This window comes from Haemaphysalis longicornis, unplaced genomic scaffold, assembly GCF_048455015.1.
Source record: "Haemaphysalis longicornis isolate Haplotype H1 unplaced genomic scaffold, Haemaphysalis longicornis Haplotype H1 scaffold_7, whole genome shotgun sequence".
In the NCBI taxonomy this organism is placed as follows: Eukaryota; Metazoa; Arthropoda; class Arachnida; order Ixodida; family Ixodidae; genus Haemaphysalis; species Haemaphysalis longicornis.
In genome coordinates, this window is record NW_027526422.1 from 90,995,691 (window position 1) to 91,023,536 (window position 27,846).

General features: G+C 45.4%; 1 protein-coding gene across 4 annotated transcripts in view; it reads right to left on the reverse strand.

Moving 5' to 3' along the window:
* Positions 1-228: 228 nt before the first annotated feature.
* Positions 229-27,846, reverse strand: part of LOC144146075 (Na(+)/citrate cotransporter-like) — a 50,292-nt gene continuing 22,674 nt past the window's right edge. For 2 of the 4 annotated variants that reach the window (XM_077678014.1, XM_077678012.1), the window contains 12 exons: positions 26,870-27,019; positions 23,288-23,403; positions 21,996-22,141; positions 17,738-17,834; positions 15,495-15,623; positions 14,761-14,880; positions 13,200-13,280; positions 11,240-11,347; positions 9,105-9,282; positions 7,411-7,572; positions 3,434-3,571; positions 229-2,620 (listed from right to left, as the gene is read on the reverse strand). In XM_077678014.1, coding sequence (XP_077534140.1) covers positions 2,423-2,620; positions 3,434-3,571; positions 7,411-7,572; positions 9,105-9,282; positions 11,240-11,347; positions 13,200-13,280; positions 14,761-14,880; positions 15,495-15,623; positions 17,738-17,834; positions 21,996-22,141; positions 23,288-23,403; positions 26,870-27,019 — 1,623 coding nt within the window. In that variant the 3' untranslated portion in view covers positions 229-2,422. The remainder of the gene's footprint in view (positions 2,621-3,433; positions 3,572-7,410; positions 7,573-9,104; positions 9,283-11,239; positions 11,348-13,199; positions 13,281-14,760; positions 14,881-15,494; positions 15,624-17,737; positions 17,835-21,995; positions 22,142-23,287; positions 23,404-26,869; positions 27,020-27,846) is intronic. The other 2 variants (XM_077678011.1, XM_077678013.1) reach the window with 2 other exon arrangements.

Sequence of the window (27,846 nt, forward strand, 5' to 3'; positions counted from 1 at the left end):
GGGGTGGATCTCTGACGGGTTGAGGTAGCGAAGATGCTGTAGAGACTCAAGCATCCAACAAAGCAGCCTGATACTGAAATACCCGTGCATGGGAAAGCTATATGCATAAGCATTCCATTGTGCAAATGCCGATATTCTAAAAGAACGAAAATACCAGTAGCAACGCAGCTTCATTCATGTCTGGTTTTATGTAATTCCACATTCACAAGTCAATGCAGTTCATGTTGATCACGTACGAGCGTTTCAAACACGTGGTATTCCTGTGTTCACTTAGCAAGCAACAAACAATTTTACTTGCCAAAAAAAGTAAGGAAACTTTCACAGTTTACCTGAACATAAAATACACCTTACTTGTAAAGACAACTTGCTAAAACACACAACTAAAGTACGACTAAGGTATAAGCTTGGGCGTGTTGGTATAGCACTCTTGGAACAGCGCAAAGGGACGTGGACGAGGCGTAGACGGGACACAGCGCAGACTAACAACAGATGTTTATTGCACAAAATTACTTAGATACAGAATTCTGTTGCAACAAATGAGAGAAAGAGGGCAGATGAAAGAAACACAGAAATTTCAAGCCCTGACTGTTGCTCACGTGCTGTCATCAGATAAAAAGGCAGCTTCTTTGCCTGTTAACAACACCGAAGGGTAGCTGGCACACGTGTCTTTGTTAGAATATATCTCGTACGCTTCAACGATCTCCCGTGTCATTTGATTGTTACCTTTATAAATTATGGGGCATTTTCTGAGGTCAGGATAACAACCACAATATTTGCAATGGGCGCCCAACTGTCCGTTATTTCCCTTTTCCACGTTATTAAAATGCTCGCGCAATCTGTCATTGACAAATCTTCCTGTCTGTCCGATGTACTTTTTCTTGCACTTGTTCAGCGTTTTGCACTTGTTTTGAAGTTTTTGTCCCTTTCACTCAGCGATACAAGGCTTATTACAGCAGCGGCACAATCAGCTGCAGGTAAGCTTTGCAGTGTCCTAAAACCAGCAAACAAACCAATATATTCGCTCTAAAATTCAGAAAAGCACCACCAATCCTCTCTACAATAATTATTTCCATGCCGTATTCGAGATCCTCACATCACATAGTGCAGCTGGGGGCCAACGAAGCAAAAAAACATTGCAGATTGCTTCGTTTCTTAGCTCTACCTGGCTGCTATACCTAATTCGTAATTTCGCGAGTCAGCGTCCTTGCTGTGTTTTTCGCAAGCGCGTGTGTCTAGCCCGCTACCCAAATCGCCCATACGACCATACGAGGAATGCCAGTACTCCTGCAAACTGAACTTTGGGACGATGCAAACGAAAACTCGCTCGGCATATTTCACATATACTAATAAATTAAGGCCAAGACAAACACGGACACACTTATAATAGCACAATATTACACCATGCAACAAAACAACGCCTTCCGCATACTTGGAGTCTTCGGTATGTAATAATAGCTAAGCATACACGCATTTTAATGACTGTTCTTCAGAACATTGCTACTACACCATTTGTTGGGTATAGTACAGAGCCTCCAAAACTAACGCATAATTTGTTAAAATGCCCTCAAGACATGGTATTCTATATTGCCGTGATGAAATTTGAAACTAAGCTAATTTTTGCAAAATAACGTCAATGTAACGTGAAGTTCTCGACTAGAGGCACGGAGAACACCGTGTTTCCTGACGTCTTGGTTGCAGCTGCGTTTTCGAAAACGAGTGTCCCACTGCACAACATATTTTTTCTTCTCGTGGCGAAAATATTTGCATAACATTACTTGAACCCTCTTTGACTTTTAATAACAATTTACAAGAACACTACTAGTTCTCTTGTCGTGTTGAATTTTCGAACGGTCAATTCTCTGAAGTTTTTCACCTGCATCTACCGTGACAATAACTTGTAATATTCAAATGAATGCAAGCGTCACTAAACAGCATTTCTTGAAAAAATAACACCAGTTGAGCAGCATTATCTGCAGAACATGTGGTGCTCCACCGAGCGTATGAACACAGTGCTTGCAGCCTAGGGAATTGATATACAGGTGACGACATTCGCTTACACGAGTAACTAGGCACAGTCAAGCCACCAGCACAAGCCACTAATCTGCTTAAGAACCACTTCTTGTCGTATGCAAGGGATGCCATCGCCAGCGATGGAAGCATGTAGTTAAAAACGATGTCGTAGTCACAGTTGTCCAGCGTAAAAAGGTGACACACTTTCCAGCGGAACAAACTTCGAACATTTGTTATGTACATATTTAACATGCCGGCAATCGGCATCTTGTACTAATCTGCATGAAAAGACACGGTGCTTCTGAGTATCCGATGAGTACTTTACAGCGAGAACAGAAGCAACCTAGCTGTCACTCCACATGTCTCAGACGAAGTTGATGCAGATATTGTGTAGTTCGGTGCTGCCGGAACACTAGTGGGCCGGAACACTAGTGGTGATCACAGGGAGGCTGCTAGCGTTTTCGCCTCCATTCAAAGGCATTGGCGTGCTACCTGCCGGCGTAGCCCATGCAGGGAACGTCCCCAGGCCGAATATAGGAAATCCCAGAGCATGGATCATGCCAACTTCCACGAGCACACAGACCATGTTCATGACAAAGCCTGGTTTTGCCTGAGCGAAGGAAAACAAAGGAAAAACAAAATCGATTCGCGTAATTGTTCAAAAACAACACAGAAGATCTTAACGACAACGAAGCAACTTGTAGACTGTAATACATGGAGCGGTGACCAGTGCGTCCGGGGCGAATCGCGAAGCTCTGAATGCCACAAGAATTTGAAACAATTATAAGATGTTTAAATAAGCAATACATCCCAATACTGCCCTGACCATTTAAGTGATGCGTATAACCAATTAAACACTTATCGTGATATCTTGAAAGACGGAGTGATTTCTCCTGTCATTACAAAAATATTATTTACGAATTAAACATATCATGGGACCGTCCAGAGCCAAGTCACAACATCGCTGAGCTAATTTACGAGTGTACAAGGAAATTACTGGCTTCCCATTCACCAATCACGATGCCGTTGGCTGTACGCTGACGGGATTTTAACCAAATCGGTTTGAGCCATAGAAATTTTGTTCCGGACAAACATTTTTTGTGACAAGTGGTGTGTAGGTATTCTTTAGGGCAGCAGGAGTGTAGCGTACTTGTGCTATAGCATCCGTGACTCGTAGAAAACTCGAAACAAAAGAATACCAGCCCAGATCCCTGCATTTTCTGGTTAGTGACCCCGATGCAATAAACTGTACCGAAATACCCTGAGTACTAGTCTAGCTGCGGCTTCCGATATTTATCCGGCTTTCACCGTCCTCGGAAGTGAACACTTTGGCGACACCCCTGGATTTTTAATGGATGTGAAGATGGGCTGTGTGGATGAAGAAAGAAGCGTTCGAGCACCTTTTGACTATACGACGGCTTACCATTTCGGGAATAGTCAATTCGGCTAGCTCGTAGACGATGGCATTGGGTGGTGTGGCGGCGGGTAGCATGAAGGAAAACGAGCAGCCGATCGTCACTGGCATCGCAAGGTACAGAGGGTGCACGCCGATTGCAACAGCCTGCGTAAAGTAGAAAATAACAAAACTACTAGTTTTCTTACGGCAAGTTCATTTATCTATATTATTTTGGCACGTCGGCATTATTTTGATTTCCTGGCAGGGCTAACAGCGCATGGTAAGGATCCCTTCTTACGTCGACATGGGAAAAAGGTTGAACGATGAGGTCTGGCGCAAATGTATCGGTAATAAGTTACACTGTTCCAATTGTAAAAGCTGCATCCATGCTTGTTGTAGTTCGATGTGTTTGTACAATTTATACGAACACAAAATCACTATTGATTTTGTGTTCCGGCCTCTAAATGTTTTGAAACAAACTCGGTCTGATGTAAAATATGGTTACATTATTATTAAATGAGCCGTTCGCCGTAATATGGCAGTAATATTGCTTGTAGGGTTTACCCACCAACCTTTGTTAGAAAGGGGTAAGTTATTGTTGGCTTCTGAAATAAAATAGCTGAAATTTCGCACTGTGCTTCCATCCGCTCAATAAAACGGTGTCCTCATTTTCTCGCCCTGCTTTTGTGCTGCTTTTTTGCTGTAATTAACATCAATGTGAATTGCTATTAATAGAATATTTGCATATCTGTTTCCTTCATATTCGTCTTTATTCTACGTTTATTGAGGAGGCCTGTTCACTCTTCTCAAAATTGAAAATGAACAATACTGTGAAAGGGCAGTGATTGAAAAGAAACTCTCTCAGCGTTAAGAAAAGTTGAGTGCCACTTTATATACCACATTCCTATATCGGTTTTCAACATTTTGCTTCATGTCACCAACATACATGACCTTCTTCTACTATCAAAGTGCAACTATAATCAGGCACAACGATTTTTTTTTCTAAAGATACATTTCTCCAGGATGCTTTCAACCTCTGAATAAACACAATGTCTAGCGTTTCCACAGCTTCACCCAGCTCATGCATTTAACAATCGTCAAATTAGATAGTTATAAAGTTATAGTTATGTTTGGCGCCACCTTAAAGCGCTACAGAAAACTCGCTTAACGTACTTGAGCCGAGTTTTCTGTAACGCATCATTCTTTGAACGTGTAGTCATATAGGCGAATGTGCCACAGGTTTACCTTCTGTTTCCGAAAGACCAGAAAATTGTTTTAAGACGTAATTTTAACTAGAAACCACTAGCTGTTACGCAACAGCCATGCCCTAATTTCAAAATTAGCGGCACGTGATGGAATACATTATTTGTAATTGTGCCGCAGACATTAAAGAACATATTGAAAAGCTTTTAGGGGTTTCAGAGATGCAGATAGCAGTTTTTGCGTATTTCGTTTATTACAACCGTATCTGGCTCGCTGTAAGGTCCCGTTAACAGTGTCATTTGAAATAACCTGTAGCCATAGAGCACTAACCGAGTGAGCAATTGGTAAACGCAGCGCCTCTCACCAAGACATGCTCGAACCATTCAGTTCATGAATGGTTTCCACTGTCAAAATTGTGCGCTACCAACAATATTTCCCTTCGTGAATAGCTTACCGATTCCGGTGATATATTTGGTTTCAACAAATGATCATTTACTTAAGGCAGCACGGACATCTTTATGGCCTCATGAATTTTGTATTCATGTAATTTGTGTAGCCATTGAGTCCCGCAACTATATCTTATACTGAACTGAGACGGGCTAGTTGGTGCTTGATGTAACTTAGAAAAAACAGCGCCAAAACGATACGATAAAAAGTAGTCTTTACTTCCTATCGTATCGTTTTTGGCGCTGTTTTTTTCTAAGTAGCATCTCTTATAGCTAGCAGTCCATTTATTAATATGAGAAAACGGTTTTTTACAATATCTTGGAAACGTTTGAGATACAAGCGTTGATTTGATTTAGGTTTTCAAATGATAATTTGTGAGCATTCCATCTCCAATATGTTTGCTTAGTACACTGAGCCAGATATTTCAGCGCCGACGTGGCCGTTTAATCCTGCTAAACAAATGGGCTTCTCGTCTGTAGGAAACATTGCGTTTGACATAAAGGGTAATCCGTCTATCAAGAGGTAAAGTACACAGTATCATCAAGGCTGCGAAAACAGAAAGCGTTATCAACATATAGTCACTGGTATCAGTTCGCCAGATAGTTCTAATGCTTCTTCCAAGGGAGCCGGGAAGCTTGCTCGGGGAGCGAGTGGAGCCACGCGAAGGGAATTCATAACTTCGATCTACTTCCAGGTTCTGAAAAAACCTGCAAAAATTCAGAGAATTGTCTACTAACACCTAGCATTCTAATGGCGCATGTCTTGAATGCGAGTTTTTTACAGCCAAATTTTATAGTTTTTCAAAATTCCGTTCCCACCAATTACCTCCATTTACTCTACTATAATGATTACAGGTGGAACTCTCGCAAAATCTCCATCATCGTGAAAATTCAGGGCTGCATACGATTCGGCATTTCCCGTAGTTTTATTTTTTTAGTTTTTCAAAATTTTGTTCAAACAAGTATCTTCATTTACGCTATTATAACGATTACGTCTGGAACTTTCGCGAAGTCTAGATTATTGTGTAAATGCCGGGCGTTACACGGTCCTCGCTGTGGATGGTATGCGGCAAAGAATGCTACGCATTAAAACCCACTAAGTCTGCTTCATCTTGACGCTGCCTCCTGTAAGGCAACCAGCTCTGAATTGGGAGATGGCATTTTGGGTATTTCTTGGCTCTTTTTCTCTGGATGACCAATTCTTTGTACACCGAATTCTAAGTAACATGTAAATATTGATCTATGGCCCCAGCGCGAATTGTATTTTGATGAAAACGTTCAGCACCTTGAGAACCTAAATGGCACGTTTCTGGCTGGTACATTTTTGTGGAACTTGCGCCTTCGACCACTGGTAACACCCAGCTCCCATAATGAAATTGTATTAGCTGCCCGCTTGTCACATTTGCGTTTGCATTGTTACGTACAGACACTGCAAAAACCCTCACTTCCTAACAGAAACTTCGCCGTTTCTGCTGTCTGGTCGTGTCGCTACTCCAGCAGGTGCGAACACAGCCGAGCACCTACACAATGCAATGCTGACGAAAATGCTGACGATTTCGTCGGGTATGCTGAATAAGCGCAAAAATTCAGGACTGTGTGAAGCCCGCGTTGTGTTTTGAACACCTGTCATGTCGTCGCTGTAAATGCGCCTCTGTAAGAGAAAGCAAAGAGAGAATGAACCTAGAAACAAGCTACCGCGTAGCACCCACGCTCGTTCACGCTGCGTTGGTACTTTGTGTCTTGCACACGTAATCTATTTGTAAAGCTTGGTAAGCAGATAGTAAGGCCGCCATATCTCGAAAAGAGGTTTCGAACATTCTGTTTGAGGCGTCAAGTAATCTTATGCTTTTAACGTGCATTTCACCAGCACTCTTTTGACCGTTCAATATAAGGAAGAGGTTGTGATCGCGAGCATCCTTTGTGGGTGCTGACATTGTTGAGTGCCCTGAAATTGCACCTGAGGTACATTCTTGTGTTAGAAGTGCTGTTTATTTCATATTTAGCCCTGACTAAGCGTGGCCGGTTGTTACTTTTTCAAGACCATGCGTTGTTTCTACGTCACGTGAAAAGCATGTCAGCGACATTCTATACTTCACGCAAGATACACCTTCGCTTTGTGTAGCACTTATGTGCTTATTTACATTTAGTAAGAAGTGCAGCTCCTAATACCAACCTTTAGAAATTATTTATTCTCAAGTTCAAACTTACGGTATGAATGTTAACTTGCGCGAATTGCATTCCGCAACGCGGAGAAAGCCGTATTTGTATCCTCCCTTTTCGTTATTTTTGCGGCTTCGCGTGGGCGTGCATGAGAGAGAAACAAGGAGGAGTCGCACGCTTGCGTGTGTGTCTTACCATTTCACAAACCACAGGCAAGAGGATGGAGCTGACCGCTGTGTTGCTCGTAATTTCGGTGAACATGGATGCAGCAAAACAGAGAACGAACACCGTGAGCACGTTCGGCAGGGCGTCGAGTCCTTTCAGATGTTCCACAAGAAGTGCTGACAAGCCCGACTTCTGAAAAACGGAAGAAGCTTTAAAAACGGTATATAAGGCCAACCACACACAAATAATCTGTGCTGCTTCTTGGTGCTACCTATTGTTTTCCTCTTTCTGATTACTAACAAGTTATTCGAATTTCCCACTGCCCCTGCCGCATCGGAAATCTATGAGAGGCGGGACAACCGACTGACAAAAGCACATTTAAAAAGCCCTTGCAATGCTTTCTTCCAACCTTTTTCGAAATATGAACTCCTTCCATGACGTATTCATCAGCAAGCACATCAAGTGCTTGGAATAAGAAGTCGCAAAGTACCCCAGCCTAATATTACCGCTCTACGCCAAGCAGATCACTTCGAAACTTGCTCCAATATTGTTCTTTCTTCCTCTGCCTGGGGTTCGTTCGTGCGTTTGAGTGACATCACTCAAGCTATATGGTGGCCATTGGCTAGCCTTCAATCAGTTGCAGCAAGAACTGCATACGATTGCCACTTCAAAAAAAATCCAAACAAAAGCAAAGAAAAAACTGGATGGCACATCTGCTGCGACTAGCCAATCCGGCTGGTCGGCTCTGTGCTGCTGAAAAGTACAGCTTTCATAGAGCTACCACACAGAAATAAAAATCAGTCAGCAGGGTTTCCTTAAATGAGAGCAGTCAACTTCTCTGCAACTGCTACACAGAACCGACCCGTGTCCGAAGGCACGGTTCCTACATCCCCCATGTCAAACGTGGTTCCACAAGAGGTGAGGCAGACTGAATGCTGCGAGAGATTATAGTCTTTGATGGGCGCATTAAGCGCGACTATTTCGATCTGTCTGTATGCCTGTCTGTCTATTCGTCTGTCTGCTTGTCCCTACATTCAGCCGCTGGTCCAAAAGTTAAAAGAATTCTTCATACCTCTTCATACTTGTCACCATTGTTGAGCATAAAGAAAACATTAGGCATGTTTGATGCAAGACGTCAATAAATAGGTGACATTTGCACTGTCATTTATTTTAAACGTATGGCTGCTTGATTTTAGCGACCGCAAATGGAAAAATATGGCTTGTAAAAAATTCTTTGACCACAAAATACAAAAAGCGCTCCCGCCGCTCTTTCGTGGCAGTTTTTCAAGTTCAAAACTAACAAAACATTCTGGAGATTACGCGAGCAGTGAATCCCGGCAAAACAGTATTGACTTCAGGAAACCTCCCCTGTAACTGTCGTGAGAGGAGCTTGAGAGGTAGGTGAGAAAGTGAAGAGAGATATTTGCGTGGCTGGGGTGTCAGCCGACTATCGTCTTTCGACGGCACTCGCAAGAAAGTAAGCAGAGACGCGGCCAATGATTTTGTGTGTTATGTTCGAGGTCAGAGACTAAAGGCCGTATTCTGTGTCTTCCCTCCACTCCATTTTCTCCCACCACTGTGATAAAGGGATGTTTCCGCAATGGCTATAAATGGGGAACTCGATTATCAGGATTTTTTCGAGTGGAGGCTGCAGTAGAGGAATGACTCAGAATACCAGAGTAAATCGTACATTGAACTCAAAAAGCTTGCGTAGGACGCCCCACCTTGCATCCTTCGGCAAGGCACATGCCCCCGCCGATGAGAATCATAACCCCCCACTGCGCTCGGTCGCTGGCCTCGCGCCACGTGATCAGGGGCCGGCTGCGTGGTCGCCTCGGGTTCTTGGGAATCACGAACAACAGAAACGTGGTGATCATGGCCGGAGCAGACGGCTTTATGTACCTGCAGGAAACACGGATTACTGCACGATCCCGTACGCTTTCGCACACTTAGGAAATACCGTGCCGAAACCTGCAAAAGTAAACCAGCCGTGAACCGCCTTGATTTCCTGGGCACAAATCTACGTGTACTGAAGATAAACTGAGTGACGTGTGTGGTTCGGGTGGTATGACGATTGTTGCTTGCCTCGGCTCAGCGCTTGGCAATTTTCTTTCCTAGAATGCAAACGGCACGCCTGGGTTCAAAAGCCGAAAAATTGTCCTTAGGTAAGTGCGTACGTCGTGGTGCATTCTCAGCGTGACACCTGCACTAACCATGAGAGTGTGAAAAATAAATTGACCCAGCTTGCTTTGGCGGTGCAAGGCTCGAGAAATAGCCTAGCTGGCGGCCCCACTTCCTTCGTCGGAGGCCCGGCTGTTCCAAGCAAAAGTTACGAATAACACAATGAAATAATGTTGTGCGCCCGGAATGCGATGAAAGCTCAACCGGATAGACGGCCACCACGCGAGGCTTTTTTTTTTTCTTTCCAGTTGGTGGTTTCCTATTCGCGTTAGACAACTTACGGCCGGGTTAAACAGCTGCACTGTTAAACTTATTCCATCAAATCTAGTCCGAGTCGCACGGTCACTTGTGGTCTGCAGCAAATGTGACGGTTGGAGAGCACAAAGGGATCAAGGTTTCTAGGACGCACCCCCCGTAGGAGAAACGGCCAGATGACCCGCAGAGTCACGCTTTGATTTCCCATAATAGTGGAACGAGAAGCGGGACGGGAAGCAAAATCGCTGTGCAATCTTTTTGGGAGAGACAGCGGCCGATGACTACAGAGTATAGTAGGATGGCTCTGATACTGTTCCGCGTGAGGAGCAGAGGGACACTGGTGTGACATTTCCACCGGAATGGGGAGCGGAATCCTAGTATTCCCCTCCACAGCAGCTGCAAAGGTTCGGCATCTGTTCCATCTAGTTAGAAACGAGCGGGCTGAGGGCAACATTTTATCCCCTTCGTTAACCAGGACGGTGACGCGTGCACAAATCCCCACACGCCCACACACACAGATTCAGACCTCAAACATGGAAACACGCCAGCCTCCCAACAAGCGTTCCAACCGTTTTGTTTTTTTAAGGAAGGACACTTTTTCTTTCTCACTAATGTTCCGAGGGTTATCACGATAAAAGCGTGATAGTATATGCACGCGGCGATCTTGATTTGTTTCCCTAAGTGAGTTATCGGTAATGAGATTACCCGTTTTCGCTGCTCAAAATAACAAAACGCCGTCCATACAATGCCATAATACAAAAGCAAGGAAATTCGGAGCTAGTTTCCGTTGAGTAGAGAGCTCACCAGAACGTGCCGCGCTGATTCACAAAGTCCGAACAAACAAACATATCAGCAGGAACATACTCACACCGCTAAGTTTCCTTATCCAGCTATATGCTCAAAGTTACATGTGCCCAATTTTGCATATTCCTTCGTATGCACTCCCAATGTAGCAGGTAGTCTCAAGCACTTTCTTAGCATGCCAGGATATTCTTTATGGCGACATCAAGCCGAAGTTCTCGACATTCTGTACCTTACTCACTTCCTGACACCAAAAGGATGACTAATTGACCCCTTCCAACGCTAACAGAAAACGAAATATAATGGAGGGCAGGAATGCAGGAAACTGGAGATTCTTGAATTAGATGTCTGCCAAAAGCAAAAAAAATGCATCACACCCTAAGCTAGTGCAGTCATTCACCAAATGGAGCACAAATACTAAGACGTGAACTTGAAGACCTAAATTTTGCGGTTCCTTTCGGTGTAAGTTTCAAGACTGTGTGACTCATAACAATTACGCTAATTAGCTCAAGCGTCAAATATAGGGAATTAGCGTAGGCTAAGGCGCAGTTTCCCCAGCAAAATTGAATGCTAGATTTTACGCGCTCACATTGCTGTTATATGTCGATACCGCAAGGCTTACTTTCCATAGGGAAGCAGTTCTGCCCAGCCAGGAAACATCTGCGGCTTCATGGTGAACCAGAGGATGATCATCGACGACATCAGGAATGTCACGCACCATTCCGGGAAGCTGCAAATTGTTAACGCAGTAGAAAAACAAGCTCGCATTGTCCGCTGAATAAATCAAGGGTCAGTGAAACTGACGACAATTATCTCGCATGATCACAACAATTCAACAGATAAGTCACACAGGTCGCGACTTAACGGTCATCCATCTCCTCATTACCTCATTCCTGCCATTGTATGGATAAGAAAAATCACTACCTCTTTCCGCAAAGAGGAAAAAAAAGCCAATTTGAAAGAGGAAGGTCACGGGATTTGTTTCGGTTTAGGTGACGGCAAAGTTTTTTTCTCAGTACGTAACGACGGCGACGGGAGAAGCAGTGATTGGGACGAGCGTAAAACTGGCACATTTTTGATAAACAACTGACAAAGAAGCACCGACGGCTAGCGTACTATACTCAAACGGCATTTCGTTTTTCGGCGTAGCACGTATCATTCCCCATTTTTCTCATTTCTTTCTCGCTATCCCCACGTTCCACTGAAGAAATTAAATGGGACACATTTTGCACCCTACAATGTACGTTTGTCATTATCAGCTGACAAGAACTTTTTCTGCTGTATGGTTATACCGAAAACGATAAATTGCTCTGATTGAATAAAACAGGTAGTTTTCCTAATTGCGAGGAAATGCCGCTGATACATTGTCCATAAATTTATTTGGCTTCAGTGACAGACTAGGAAAACCTTTTTGGGTTTCAACCCTTCATACCTGCCAGAAGACAAGCGCAGACCTCAGAACAGTTTTCTGGACGTCCTCGCCCAAATAAGAATGGGGCACAAAAAAGACGGGACTAGCCCTCGGCGTGTCTAATCTATGTTTTTGCCCTGTATTTCTTGCGCTCCATTTTTAATTTAGGGCCGTGAACCAACTCCTGAAATAAGGAATCCTACCACATTTGATTTTTGGGGAATAAATTTTACACTCTCTCTCTCTCTCTCTCTCTCTCTCTCTCTCTCTCTCTCTCTCTCTCTCTCTCTCTCTCTCTCTCTCTCTCTCTCTCTCTCTCTATCTCTCTCTCTATCTCTCTCTCTCTCTCTCTCTCTCTCTCTCTCTCAGCAAAGCACTCAATTATCTCCTCATTAAAGCCCACAGAAACTGTTTCCCTAATGTAACTCTTCAAAGAAATCATGAGTGGCTGTCAGTTGTAACACGACGAAGTTTCGCAATCCATGGAGAGTTCGTCGAAGTTCAACAACCTTGTAATCTTGCTATAACGACATTTTGCTGTGTGTTTTAACCCACACGAAAGCCTTTGAATTTGCAATAGTATAAGTGGTCCTGAACGATACTTGATTCGTGAAAACACAATATGAATTCGCACAGACATTACTAAAACCACCAACTTTCAGTTGGCAAATACCACACTCGTTTTGCCCCTCCTCAAGCACCACCCCAAAATTGAAATAAAGGTAATATTTGAAAACGACGGGCCTTAAGTTGGTCCACAATACGTCCCCTATACATGGATCCACCAGACGTCCACAATACATGGGTGCACCATAATCCTATATCAGCAGTGAAAAAAAAAAACATTTACTGTTCTACGAACGTGAATGTCGTCAGTCAAAATCACTTTTTATAATTGCAGAAAGTGCGGGTTGTCATTCCGATTGACGCTCGGAATTCGCGCTAGCAGTCCGATTTATTGCTATCCTTGGAGTGATTTCAGTTGAGCAGAATAAAGTTCGCCCTCTCTCAACTCTTCCGCTCCCCCGACCTCCTTGCCATGCCACACCGTCCTCCTGTTCACTTTCTCCAATGCTTCAGACACAGACAACGCCTCAACCAGGTTTTTGCGACATGTCACTGCTACCGCACTACATAAACACCCTTAACGCAACAAACTGTCAAAACGTACCTCATGGGGCCTAGTTCCTTGTACCGCCGCTCAAGATCTCTCCGAATTTTTTCTTGTGATGCTTCACCAGATCGGCTCTTGCTGCGTCACACGGTTCAGGCCCAACGAAAGGAAAACAGAGCAATATAAAGCCTAAATGCACAAATACAACTTAGCGTGGCCAACAGTTACGCAACGGTGTCTGCTTTGTTATCGTTTCAGTCTGGTTTTGCGGCCTATTTCTATCTAATGTCCCATTAGAGTTCTCGCAAATGAGTTAGCACTGGGTAATATATATATATTAGGAGTACAGGTATTAAAGTGTCTCGTTTTCCCCAACTTTTTATTGAGGTAGAGCTGTTTCCGAGGTCCACCCTATGACGTCATCAATTATTTCTCCATCAGCCCCTTTAGAAACTTGGAAGACTTGCGGCCGAATTTCAAAATGCTCGAGCGGGTGTATATACTGCACCCAGACATCCTTCCGTTTCCCGGTAGGCACAGAACCGACACTTCCCATGTAAACATAGGCCCGCCTAATGTTTCACTTCGAACCCTGCCGCTAAACGTCTTGAGAAGAAGCAGCAATAAGGAGATTTATGTTCGATTTTGTTGCCCAGAGGTACAGTCACTGGTATTGACGTTAAGGGCTTGTGTTCAAGTACAAACAAATAAAGTATGCTTTGTTATTTTCCCGATTTTGTTCAGTGTAAAAATTTTCCCTCAGACAAATTTCACTCTTGTTTCTCCGTAAATATCGAAAGTTTTGGTATCTCTTAGACATGTTCATGTGCGGGGTACATGGTGTCACCGTATTTATTTTAGGTAAAGAAGTGCTTAGAATTAAGAAACGCCGGTTCTGCCTTTTGGGGGACCGTATGCCCCATCTCCATTAAAATTGGTAATTTGTGTTATGCATGGCTTGACCTTAACCTGCACAGCCAGCATACTTTCGGCACGCATCTTCCGCTATTTCTTACAACTATTTCTTACAGTTGTGTCTTCCCTCCCGGCCTGACATTGAAACAAAACAGAACAAGAACCGTCTCGACGATCTCCAAACTATTAGGTTTTCTGGCAAGGCACCTATATACTTATAAAATAGTTGCCTATCTATTCTACCTCTGTTTATTTTATCGCCACAAGTTCGATCAAAGTATGGTTTTATCGCTATGTACAATTAGTGCTTCTTACAGGTTTATAGATGTTCCGTATATTAACACCGAATATTTTAGTAACGCTGGAAGTATACACCAAATATTATAATGCATGCAAAAATTTTGAAGCAGTTACTTTACAGCTCCTTTCCAGAGAGCAAAAACCTGGACTGTGTCTGCTACCACAATCATGAAGATAGTCGTCATTTTTATGAAAGCTTTCCTATGAAGAGTGTTGACCGGAGAGCTGGTTCTTATTTCGATATCCTCTGTGCACAGCGGGCAGGAACGAGGCTCAAGGAAGGGAAGAGTTTATGAGACAACGCCCGTTCGGGCAGTCTGTCCTAAGATGCGTAAATCTACTTTCCGAGTCAGGGGTGTTATGCTTGGCAGCAGGAGACAGGTAATGTCAATTTCATACTTACAGTGCTCTCCTTGCAGTAAATTGGAGGTAGAGCCACCCGATAAGAACGCATATGAGCATAGTGGGCGCGTTGTACAGCATCCACGTGGCGAATGTGAGCTCGGTAGAGCCCGGAAATAAACTGCGTAATATAAAAAGGTGTAACAATTACTGACCTGTTTCTCGAGGTGTACGCATTAAAAAGCTTCGCGCACAGAAGACTGCAAGCTGTGGGCCATACTGCATTATGTTGCTTTCGAATATAATTTATCATGAAGACAACTGTATCTATTTAGCCGCATAATGTTGCCTTTAACCAGCATTTTTAGTATTGATTCCCTGTAGCGCTACCATTGCTTAACAGTGGGCGTTCAAATTAGTCGGGTAGCCATGCTGTTTATATAGCAGTTTGTTCTTACAATACTGTGCTAATAGTAACAATCAAAGAAGCTTATAAACCGGTATTGTGCTGTGGCAGGTAGGAATCCTTAAGTGGTACTCAGTTGTGTCTGAAGATTTACAACATTTCTAAAAACTGTAAATTTAACTAAGAATAAGTCCTACAAGAAATGCATTATGATCCCTATTTCCGAGTACGGTGCAAGCGATGACGTGCACGAATAAAGTAAGCACAGCACAACTACGCAAAATGCCGTAAAAACGAGCAACATGTGCGCAAACGTTGCGTCTGCGTGCGTCTGCGCTGTATGTAGTTCAGAAAAAACTCAGGCGCGGACTGCGCGAGTGGCGACTCACTCGTCCATGAGTCCTTTCAGCACAAGGTTTGGTCCGGTGCCGACGAGAGATCCAGTTCCCCCGATGTTGGCAGCGTAAGCCACCGACAGAAGCATTGTGGTGCGCAGCGCTTTCTGACGGGACTCTGCCCTAGGAAAAGGTTCAGGTAGAAAGCGTAGAAATCGTGTTGTCGTAAATGCTCAGAATTATATTCAGACGTTGGCGAAAGAACACTACTTTCGCCGAGGGGCTACAGATTTCAGAGAGAGCTTAATAATAATATAGCTAAAACAGCAATGGTCTATTAAAGAGAGAAGGCTCCGAAGTTATGCACCCGCAATACTTATTGACAGATTTAAAATGCTGAGGTTTTTGCATAATTCGTGTAATTATGTACTAGAAAACCACATTATATCGGAAATTGTGGTAGCCATGGTTAATTGGCTCATGGATCCGAAGAGCAGCCAGCAGACGCATGCTTCAGCTTTCAGTGAGTATCGTTGAACACTATGAGAGTAATACGGAGAAATCCGTATGGCTAGTAGAAAAGGTATAATAGGAACCGGAACTGGTAAGAACCGACGTGGCAGTAATCGGAATAAAAGAACGCTTTTTTTACAGTTAAGAACGCCATGCTCCCCTCTAATGAGGCAATAACTATCGGTGTGCTATCAAACAGTGCTTAGATATAAACACCAACAGGAAACACTTCTGCCAGGAATTCAAGACAGAAATGCTGAGCCGTCGCGGAGACATTTTCCCTTGCTTTTGGTTTAGTAGGACAGCGTTCAGGTTCTTCATATTGAGGGATCACGCTTTCAAGCAACTTCTCGCAACACTGAGAAACTTACCGGTAAGTGTTTTGGTGATATTAGGTTGTCGTTAAAAGCCCATATATGGACGTATTCATGCATCTAAAATCAGTAGCCTTCAATAACGAGACACCTCACACTGTTCGCTTCCAATGCTACACGTTGATGGAAAGTGTTGAGTGAATCCAACACCGCGAAACATAGATCTACTGATTTTCCAAAGTTGCAATCAATTACCAATTTCTACTTTCCTGTAATACTGTACTTTCACTAAAGTACTTTGGCTGGTTCCAACAGCATCTTATGTAGAAACAGTGTTTGTTCCCATGAGCTGGAAGAAATGACAATGCAAATTCGAAGAGAAAAAAAAAGCGAATTATGTGGCATATATTATTGAACGTTAGCAAAGCAGAGATTTTGCAAAAAAAAACTACACATAACGCCTCCTGGTGTGGCATACAGTTGCGCTCTGGCGGTAACTCATTGTGCTTACCATGCGCGGTATATAACATTGTACGTGCAGCTTACGGTATACCTACAAGAGACTAAAACTTTTGATCTCAGGTTACATTTAGTGTATCACTTATCATGCTCACATAGCTTCTCTTGAATTTAGACAGCAAAAGCGTTTTTGAGGACCTGAAGGGCAGAGCGGAGCCTCTTTCGAAGACAGAAATCAATGCAAATTTGGAGGCAGTAACCGTGAGAATGAATTTTTTGTTGTTGTGAAAAAGTTCCCTACCATAAATGAAAAGTTTGTCGCGCAAACAAAAAGATTGTATAGAATATTTCTACTTTGTTTTGGTTATTTACTGATTCATCAGTATTATAAGTTTTATCTTTCCAGTGTCAATATATCTCTAAAGTTTTCGCCCTCTGGCTAATTAAACCCGATAATCAGTCTTGAGATTTTTTAGGTTGTAGACCAGAGCTAGGGGTACTGCTTGTTTGAAAGGCGTCAGCTGGGGTAGTTGTGATACCGTATAATTCCCAGAACGCTTCCTTATAACTTCATTATCTAACAAGTCACAGCAAAAACGTGCAGTGGCTACATCATTTCAAATAGAATTAGAAAGGCAACGACGTTAAGGGCAGCCCATCAAGATCCCTAACTGGTTCATAACGTGGAATAAAACGCTGCACTTAACGGCTTTGCAAGATTTTGCTTTTACTCTAAACATACGTTTATAGTAAACTGTTCAGTTTAGACTTTTGCAAACCGCGCTGCAATGTCCGAATTATAATCGCAAACGTCATTTTATAAATCAAATTGAGCCATATATTCTAGTGACGTTTGCTGGCTACGTCTGCTGGCGACAGACGCCTCGCGACAATGCTTACTTCAAATCTATAACCAAGACTTTGCAAGGACCATTATCTACCTTAAATGTCCTTGTCTAGTATTTTAATTTTAGCGGTAAAAATGCACTGATTTAATAAAAGCCCTCATACTCAGCTTCCTCCGTCTCTGTCAAAGCATTGCTGGATTTCGTTTTGTCCTTGTAAGAATCTACGTCGGACCCCACGTTCAGTGACTCCACGTCTGAGCCTACGAAAAAAAAGAAACTTTCTGAAGTGATAGTCCGGAGGCAGTCATAATTAAAGGTAGCGCCACTGGCCAATTTCCCGACGCTGGCATTGGCACATAAATCACAAAGCGAAATGAAACACAAAATAAAATGTTTGACATAAAAACACATACAGAAAACAAAAACACACGAATAGACAAACGGGCGGCATGGTTTCAGCGATAGCGTTTTATCCGTTCGTTTCAGATAAATGTTCCCGTTGTCGATTTCACCGCCAAACAATCCCTGCCTTGATAAAAAGCGCAGAGGTCGAGGTTGTTTCCTAAGTTTGCCCGCATTGATAACCATGACATAGCCCCCCCCCCCCCCCCATAAAAACAAAGCATATTCGGAGACAACACATACGTACACCATAAAAACAAAGCACCAAAAGTTTCAGCCTTTACGTTCAAGCCGGATAAAATTAAAAAAATTAGAGCCGTTCCACTCAATGTGAAAGCTGTCCGAAGTGCAGAGCAGTGCTTCGCCATAATGGGCTGTAGCGCCGTTATCCGCCCACTGCTACCACCCAATGCAGTTCAAATTTCCTGCCTTCGCAGCGCTCGCGCGCACCCTGCCTGAAACTGCACCAGTGGGAGTTGCGTTCTCTCTGTGCTTGATTTTCCTCTCGCAAGTGCCGTCGTTGCACTGCCACTTTTTTTCGCATACTATCTAAAAACCAACCCTACGAGCGTTCCTAACTAAATGATCGTGGGCTCTGACGGCTAATTACGTTTATCTTGCCTCAAATCTACCTACAGCTTTATTTGCGTTAAACAACGAGGAGATGTATGACAAGCGCCAGCGGTTCACGAGTTTCCAACGCTTATGACTATATAAACCGCCTGGCTCTCGAAGCCTCTGGGCTACGCCGTGACGACAGCCGCATTGACGGAACGGCGTGTAGCTCTACTTGGGTCCAGCGAGCGGGCTACGATCACAAGGCGAGCCCCTAAAGTGCACTTATAAACCTCGACAAAGGAAGCTTTGCGAAGTTGAAAGGCCCAGTTGTTCCGTAACTAGATGACACAAAGCTATCCTCTCGTACCAACGGGACAGGTCGTATGAAAGAAGAGGCGGAAGGGACCTTTAATTGGCGCTCGTCGCGGCATGTTGCGGTTTGTGTGCGACACTTATCTCGGCCTAGCGGAGCTGCTCCCCTGGTTAAAATAATCTCGCCCTCGACATTTTCTTCATTACTGAAAAAGTATTAGCACAACAACGTAATTGCCTTGGCAACAAAGCTAGCAATGACCATTATAATAACTTCGACACATACGTTCTCATTTGTGTTTTTACATCATGAGAGAGAAAATGCTTTTGGGAAAAGCGCTCACCGTGGTTGTTCTCATAAAAAAAAATTGGCCGCGTATCTGCTCCTTTCCTTGCAAATGTCGTCAAAAGGCGATAGTCTTTATCGGCTATTGCGAAGTAAATGCCTCCCTTCGCTTTGCCGCTCACCTCTCATGTTGTTCCTCTTGCGTCGCGCTCCTCCCAAGGTAAAGACGCCAAAGGTTTGCTTAAATCATTTTAAATTTCCCGCGTTATACTGCTCCAAACCGGGTGTCTCGATGCGAACGCTGCTGTACGGCGGAGACGCGCGTTAATCGTGGCGCCCTACTTCAACGTTTATAGAACCGCGTTTCCCTACTCCACGTGCGTTGCAAGCAGAACGTGGAACCTATCTAGTGGAACCTTGCGTAACTGTTGCCGGTTGATTTCTTAAAATGGCGCAAGAAGCTATAGTGGCGCGGGCGACAGTAGGCGACGGCGAAGTGAATTCTTTTTCTGCAGTTGATGAAGTATTTAATTTCGCAAAAGCAAGCATGTTTGATTTTTTTTTTAAGGAACACTGCAAATATCACTTCTGTATTGATTTGCTGTCTCATATTTGCGTAATGTCTTGTTCTTCTTCAACAATGTTGACAAGTATGAACCTTACACCGGACATAGACGGGTAGATTTAGCTGTGACTATATAAGACTAATGGGCAGGCATTGTTTTGCTTTGGCCGGGTGGCTGAATCGAGTCACAGACAGACAGACGGACAGACATACAGACATACAGACAGACCAAAATTTCTGGGTTTAAGGAGCCCAAGAAAGACTATCGTCTTTAAAAACAGGGCGTAACGGGATTGCTTTCAAACATTGCTTTCCTTCGCAACGTGGTTTAACCCTTTCGGCCCTGACGGTGTCAATGGACGCCACAACATAAAAGCCTGCTTACCGCATATAGAACGCAACCGAAACCGCTAGTCCCCTCGATTGTATTTGATAGATGGCTATTGTGCTAGACATCACCATTGTTGCGTTTCAGCGCTACAAAAAAAAAACGATCGAGTGAATCCAAAATTACTGTGCATTAACCGGCAACACCCGCGTTCATTTTGTTCGGAATGCTCGTTGGGTTGGTTTTGACGATAGTAAGCGAAAAAAAGTCACAATGCAAGGCGGCGGTTCAGCTTCGGGCTGTCCAGAGGGTCTGCGAGAGAGCGGAGGGTCACGGCCTTCCGGTCCCTGCGTGGGAGCGGCCCGCGACTGTCACGGACTCCCCTTGATAGGGGCGGTCCAAGGCAGTTCCTCAGGACCTCAATAAAGTTCTTTGTCTGTCTGTCTGTGCAAGGCCGGCACGTGCGGGAGGAAATGCAAGCACAAAAAATTGGCTGGCGATTACGATACTGCCTAATTTAATATTTGGGTGCAGCAGCAGTGCGCTGAGGCAGCACTCACTCGTGGGTTCTCTCCACGGCAGCGATGATGAGCCTCTGCGTCGGCGAGAGAGAGAGAGAGAGAGAGAGAGAGAGAGAGAGAGAGAGAGAGAGAGAGAGAGAGAGAGAGAGAGAGAGAGAACTTTATTTTGTAGCTTCTGGGTTACTGAGGGGTGGTGACCGACAGCTGCATCTTGCCGGTGACCTCGGCCGCTCGTTCTGTTAGATTCTTCTGAACCTGCAGGTCTGAGCTCCCCAGCGCCTCCTCCCAGTGCTCGCCAGTGGGTATTAGGGGAAAAGGGTCTTTGGGGCAATTCCACATAAGATGAGTGATGGTGTCGTGTGCACCACATGCAGGACAATTGGGTGAGGGGTACACAGTACGATAAATTAAATTCAGCCTGGCGCGACATGGCAGTGTGTCAGTTTGCATGAGGCGCCACAGCCGCTCCTCGGCGTTAGTCAGTTCCGGGTGAGCAGGCAGGCGGGTATCGACGGCGGGTAAGGCGGTAGTGCGCAGTGACATCGTGGAAGCTCATTAGGCTGTCGCGAGCTGACTAGTGCGTCTCAGGAAGGGACCCCGACGTGCGCCCTGAGCGAACGCACATCGTAGTCACGCGCAACCCCCCGCTCACTTTTTCGCCAAGTTGATGGTGATCATTAGAGGTCCTCCCTTTGTATCGGGACGTAGGTTGTTACCAACGGACTTGCCTGTGTTATTCTACTTATTTGCCCTGCCCTTAGCTAACCTGCGTCGCGCCCTCGAGCGCCTCATTCGGGGACAGCATAGTTGCCCCCTCCACACCCTCTCCGCCCACTTAGGAGAGGGCTGTCTGGCGCTGTCACGGTGAACCGCCCTCCCCTCCCAATTTCGCGACACTCTCCTCCTTTCCTTTCTTTCATCGCTGGCTTTTTTTTCGCCCGTCGATACAGGTCATTGTACCCTCGGTTACGCCGACAACTGGCTCAGCCCAGAGACGGCTGCCAAAGGGCTGCCCCGTAAAAGAACAGAACCTCCGCGTGCGCGCGCACTGCGAAGGCGGAAAATTTGAATTGCATTGGGTGGTAGCCGTGAGCGGATAACGGCGCTACCACCCATTATGGCGAATCACTGCTCTGCACTTCCGTCAGCTCGCACGTTGAGTGCAACAGCTTGAATTTTATGCTCAAGCATCCCAGCTGCCTTCACGAACGGCAAAGCTTGGCAGGGCTCAGGGTGTCACGAAAAAGAGACAACATACGAAGAGAACTGCCCCATCACGAATGCACTGGAGTATACTTCACCCTTACTCGCAGCTCCTAAACCAAATATGCATTTTGGCTTCAATCATTTCAACCTACTCCTTTTCTTCTTGCCATATATGGCTCCTTCGAGCACAAAAGCATTCATCCTGAGGTCACGCAGCCGCCATAACATGTAGGTGAGGCTTACTTTCTACGTCCTTGGGGTGAGACTTCGAGGCCGTGTGCATCTGATCGACGACCGCCATGACGATCGGGGCCATTATGGATGTGGACGCCGTGTTAGGGATCCACATCGAAAGAGACATGGTGACTAGCATAAAACCGAGCAGCAGCCTGAAACGACAAGAAAAAATGCTTAAGCGTACTCTCGACAGTGAGGACTAAATGGCGGCCGGTGTTTTGCGGCACTGGTGCATAAATAAATAATTCCGCTAGCACGACAAAACCAGGTCATTTTAGGCTGCTAGTGGCGATTTCACAAATTGAGTAATATTAGAATGTGGTTGCGTAATCCTCTGCGTGAGAAGAAGTCGGTTTGTTGCAGTGCTGTATATAAATGTTTGCAGTACGTCATGAAAGCATGTGATCTAATCGTGGTTTAAGCTAAAAATTTACCCGCATGTACGTCCGTATACGTGCGTACGTAACAAAGCACCCCGACCCCCAACTTCCTCCCATCGAATGCACACTCCGAACGCGAATAGCAAAGCGAACTACTGAGGCGTTATGCTGCTGCAAACTGCTTTATACGTTACCGATTGAATCATTGGGTTCGATGTTCCAACCATGTTTTTTGCAAAAAAAAAAAATCTGATTTTTAGGCAATATCTTCGCCTAGTTAACTCGTTAACTAGTTTTCGTGCCAGTGTATTTGTACAGGACGAGATCCTTGAGAAATCTGCGGAAGACCTTGTGTGAGGACTTCCCTATTACTTCGAGGGGGCTAGTTTTATGGTTTTCTAATCTTTCATTCTCCAAAGTAAAAGTTCTTTCTGCGATCTGCTCCTCCATTTTTATAAATGTTCAGCACGCCAGAATCTCGCACAGCCCGAGACAAGACATTGTTTCGGTAATTAGTACCCATACTAGAATAACCACAAAATCTATCAAGACAGGGAACTATGGGTAGAGAAACCTGTGAACGCACAATGAATTTCTTCATCCCGCCCTTTGCATACCTTCAGGTTAAAGGTTGCACCATTTGGATGCATTCCTCGCGGGTGTAAAAAAACTGCACTGAGCTTGTCGATACCAGGATAACTTCAAAATCGATCTAGACAGGGAACTAAAGGTAGAGAAACCTGTGAACGCACAATTAATTTCTTCATCCCGCCGTTTACATACCTTCAGGTTAAGGGTTGCCCCATTTGGATGCATTCCTCGCGGGTGTAAAAAAAACTGTACTGAACCGGTCGATCCTCTACCGCGCTGCTGCCCTAATCTTATCAAGAGTTCTTTGTCTCTTCGCATCCGCTTTACCTGAGGTTGCTTGTTCCGATGGCGAGCAATGATTTCAACGCTATCCTCCTGTGCAAGTTACTGGTCTCCACGGCGCCGGCCATGATGAGTGAACAGAGCATCACGATTCCAATGTCCTTGAGGAAAAGAGAAATACCTATTCAATTGCACCGCATTCGCACTTCGTCTGTCTACGGTACGACGTCCGGTAAATTCCTTACGTGAATACGTGAGTACGGAGTATAAAGTGAGCGAAGTGTGTCACTGCGCGTGGGCGCCTCGGTTGCTGGTGGTGAAAGCGGCCTTGCATGCGTTGCGACCAAGAAACATCACGGCGTATTTCGAACAAGGAAGTGCCACACTCCGTGCCGGGTGAAAAAAAAAACCCTCAGAAGACGCGAAACATCTTTCCGCAGCGTGCAATGTCCTCTTTGAGAAACCACATCCTTAAACCAGTCGGGCTGCAATCCTTTGGACACCTGCTGGCCTTTACACATATGGAACTATATGGCGACAACAGTGGCCGCTAGAACTAGAGGTTGGCATATCCGCCTCGAGCGCTGCCTGTATGGGTGCCACTGAAATCCCCCTAGCGGCCCGTTTCGAAAGCAGCCGCGGGAGTCTCCGCCCCGCTCCGCACTGTCGCCGCTGCTTTTGCGGAATGTTCACGACTGAGATTTACGTTTGTGGGCGTTGGAAATCTATGTTTATGTGGAGCAGTCACTCTGTTCGCAAATGGGGTGTGTTTACGAGAGTGTAAATGTTTCTGACGCGATCTTAGTGGTGTACACTCGGCCGGCATAAGCGCCAAGTGTGTTTCACAGGCCCGCATCGCGGAACCGGCGTATGCGTGGTGCTGATTGTAGTCACACTGCCCTGAAATTTATCAACAGTGTCTCCGTAACCAGCGTTTCCAAAGATGTTCATGCTACGGCTATACACTACGATAAAAATCGGTTTTGTGCGCTTGCATAATCTAGCGGAGCCCTCATACCTGAAAGCACGCCAGTTATACGTTTGCCAATATCATAATTCATATATTGATCACCCTCATTGACAAGCTAGTGTGTCTTAATTTCATGAACATTCAACGAAAGTACGATGGATAATGCAGAATTATACTCCGGGATCAGCACACGACAAAGGGTCGTGTTGTCGTGAGGTGAGCGCCCGTAAACCTTCATCTGCTACATGTATCCTCCGCGAGCAACGCGGAGACGGGCTTAGAATATAATCAGCGTCCGCGACTAAACGCTTCTTCGAAACATCGTCATATGGCACAGGGAACCAGCAGAAAAAAACGAAAACTAAAATCAGAGGGCCTTATCAAATACCACACTTGTCCAACGACACCTTTCATTGCTTGTGAACTGCCTTCCCTGTATGCTTCAAAAAATGCGTCCGCCGAACGACCAGCTGTTCGTTTCAGTCGAAAAACAAAACAAAAGTGAACGCGAGATTTGTGTGTGTGATTACTAAAACGTTCATTGCTTGATTTCGCTGCGCATTTGTACACGTACAGCGTCCCCCTCCCCTCCCCCCGCCCATGTCTCACGAAATAGCAGTACATTTCGCGTCTACATAGTTGGTCGGGGGAGTCCTACCTGGCTTAAGTTTCGACGAACGTCGTCAGCATATCAGAAGCTGCACTGGGTTTTTTCATTCCCGTTAGAGCTATTCTGTTTATTCCGGAATTGCACAGCATTTATTTTTCCGTGGGTTCATTAACCTTCATTGGTTCTTTATATAAGGCGTGAGTGGGCACATATTTAACGAAGCACAGCCTTGTGATAGACTTAACATTTTCGCATGGCTTATTTTCTTATAAAAGGCACAAGTTATTGTCAGGTATTGGGCAATTATGTTCCCGAATCATCTTTTTCTACGACGTATATATTAGAAACAAAGCCGCATTCGTTGTTCGCGCTTCAAAGCGAAACACACCTCTCACTGTGCCAGTATCAGGTCTAAATGAGGCGACAGCATAATTCACTTGCTCGTGACGTATTCGGAGGTGACAGTGGTGAATGCTGCTGCCGTCGCCGACGCCCGGAAGAGCGGCGACGAAGCGCGCAGAACCACGTCCCCGGGTAGCTCATGTTCGCGTTCGAGTACTCCACAAAGACCAACCTGCTTTTTTAAATTAAAGACAGTTTCACAACGCCACTCGCCGCGGTATGTACGTACTCGTAGCTGAGCACGGAGGTCTGGAAGTTTATCGGTGCATATATGTCCAGTGGTAGTGCGCCGCGTGCCCCGGCGCACGAGCCGGAATTGCTCACTGGACGGCCGTCACATCGTCTCGGAAGCACTTCTAAGCCCGCGGTAAAGCGCGAGACACATGGGCGACTGGTGCATGCGATTCGCATGCGACTGATCGTTACGACTGATCGTTAGGACCGGTTTTGGCGTAGTTCGTTGGTCGGAGGAGGCTTACGACGTGAGACTGGCAAGCCAGATGCAGTGTGCCATCGTTGCCATCGTCGTGTGGCCACAGAGATCGAAGGCGTGCTCGCTGAGAAAGTTTCTTTCAAAGCCCCGAGGAGGCGCCAGTGGCGATTCCGTGTATTGTGTAGTGTGGGTAACAGCTCTCCACCGCCGCCGTCGCCGACCCGTGCGCTCTCCGCCTGGTAGACACATGTTGCCAGCGGCACTTACAGCATGGCCGAGCGGAGTCATTGGGGCTAGATGTTCCGACACTGCTGTACTGAACATATAAAAATGCAATGTATAACGTAATAGCACTATTAATTTTCACTTCAAGTTGATGAATGTTTTCTTTTCGTGATCGGATTTCTCCTGCACGTACCTAAATCGGCCTGAGTGCACCTAAACAGGAACGCAACCATGGAGCAAAAACAGTGGGCGTAGCGGCGCCGACGACGCATCGCACGAGCCCATCAGGTCATGTGTCTCAAATTCACGCGTAGGACTAGTCGTGGCCACCGTCGTAACGATCAATCGCATGCGAATCGCATGCACCAGTCCTCCATGTGTCTCGCGCTTAAGGGTCCGAAGGCGGCGGGCTGGTGGAGGGTGCGTAAGACCGAAGGGGCATGGCCCTTCACGGTAGTGTTCGGCAACTTTCCACTTTACTACGGCAGTGGTATTTAGCAACTTCGGCACGCTGGCGGCACCTCCGACAGAGGCGGGGATTACCCATAACGCCACTCCTGAGGTGTGTACGCACTCGACCCTAACCCAGGATGGTCTGGCAGTTTATTGGTGCATATATATAAAGAGGCGGACGTGCGCCTCATGCCGAGATCTTTCACTGGATGGTTGTCGAGGCGGAGCGCCATCTGTCGGCCTAGCGGGGAACCGTCGCCTGCCGTGACGGGCATCGCCGCCTGGCATGACGGGTATCATCACCGGACATTGTGAGACCCTAAACTGCTCCGCTGTTATTAATTCTGATCTTTAATAGCTCGTTAATTGTCATCCACTGTGAATCTTTTTCTCGCGCCCAGTTACCCGACAAGCTGCGAATCCGAACAGATGCGAAATCAAACTGGTATCCACAAAGCCCATTCGGCGACAAAGAGCATATGCGAAAAAGAGCAGGAATGCAGGACCGGTGATAGGCCTCGAGCAACCACTTACGTTCAGGTAGAAAGTGGCGACGCTCTGTGAAGATATGACCCCGAACAAAGGAAACAGGAAAACAGGCATCAGTGATGTCGCCGCCAGGGGCACCACCTCTGCCGACCAATAGCACGCCATCCAAAGCAAGATGTAGGCGCACCAGCCCGCCTAGAGGTGAAATGGGGCGCGAAATAAAGGGAACGGTTAGTATTCTGCCATCCAAACACCAGTTTGTGACGGGCTGTTCATGGCAATGAGCGAAAAAAAAACCCTCCTTGAATAAAGTTACGTCACAGTAGATAAAAATATTTGATGTTCAGTTCATTCTATTTTAGTCGACATTGTACAGTTGCAACTAGCAAGGGTATTTAGCAAGGAACCAGCATTTCTTTCCCAAGGTGGAACATGTGGTGTCTTCAACAACCCATACGATGACTTGCCACTTCAGGTCCTTTCACAATCATATGTCCCACATTGCACCCAGACGAAACTCAAAGCGTTTTTTAATGCGTCAAACGGAAGAAACCGAGCTACTTCTTTTTTTCAGCTCCCAGTGACCGACATCCTTGTTATAAAAAAACGCGTTCTTTTGCCATATTAGAATCTTCCACGTCACCTGAAAGTTTTAGAGTGGCATTTTGCTCCGCGGTCAGAGTTTTCTGGCGCAGGGCCAGGGCCGCGGCACTCGAAGTCAGGGACACAGCTCTGGAAGCCACGGCCACGGCTCCAAGCATATCTCACTATTTGCTGATGAAATCGACTTGAGCAGCCTCTGTAAGGCGGGCCACAGTGTCTCGCGCAACTTACCCTCCTGAGTTTAAGGGAGTCTATTATATCCTTCTGTTGGTGGGCGGTAAAAACTAAAATGGCCATGGTTCTAGATTTTAGTCACGTTAAATATTATCAGGAAGTCTAAATTAATTTAAAACCCTCTACCACGGTTCGTTTCAAGGTCTAGCTTTTGACAGTTCAGTAATGCTGAAACACTCAGTACC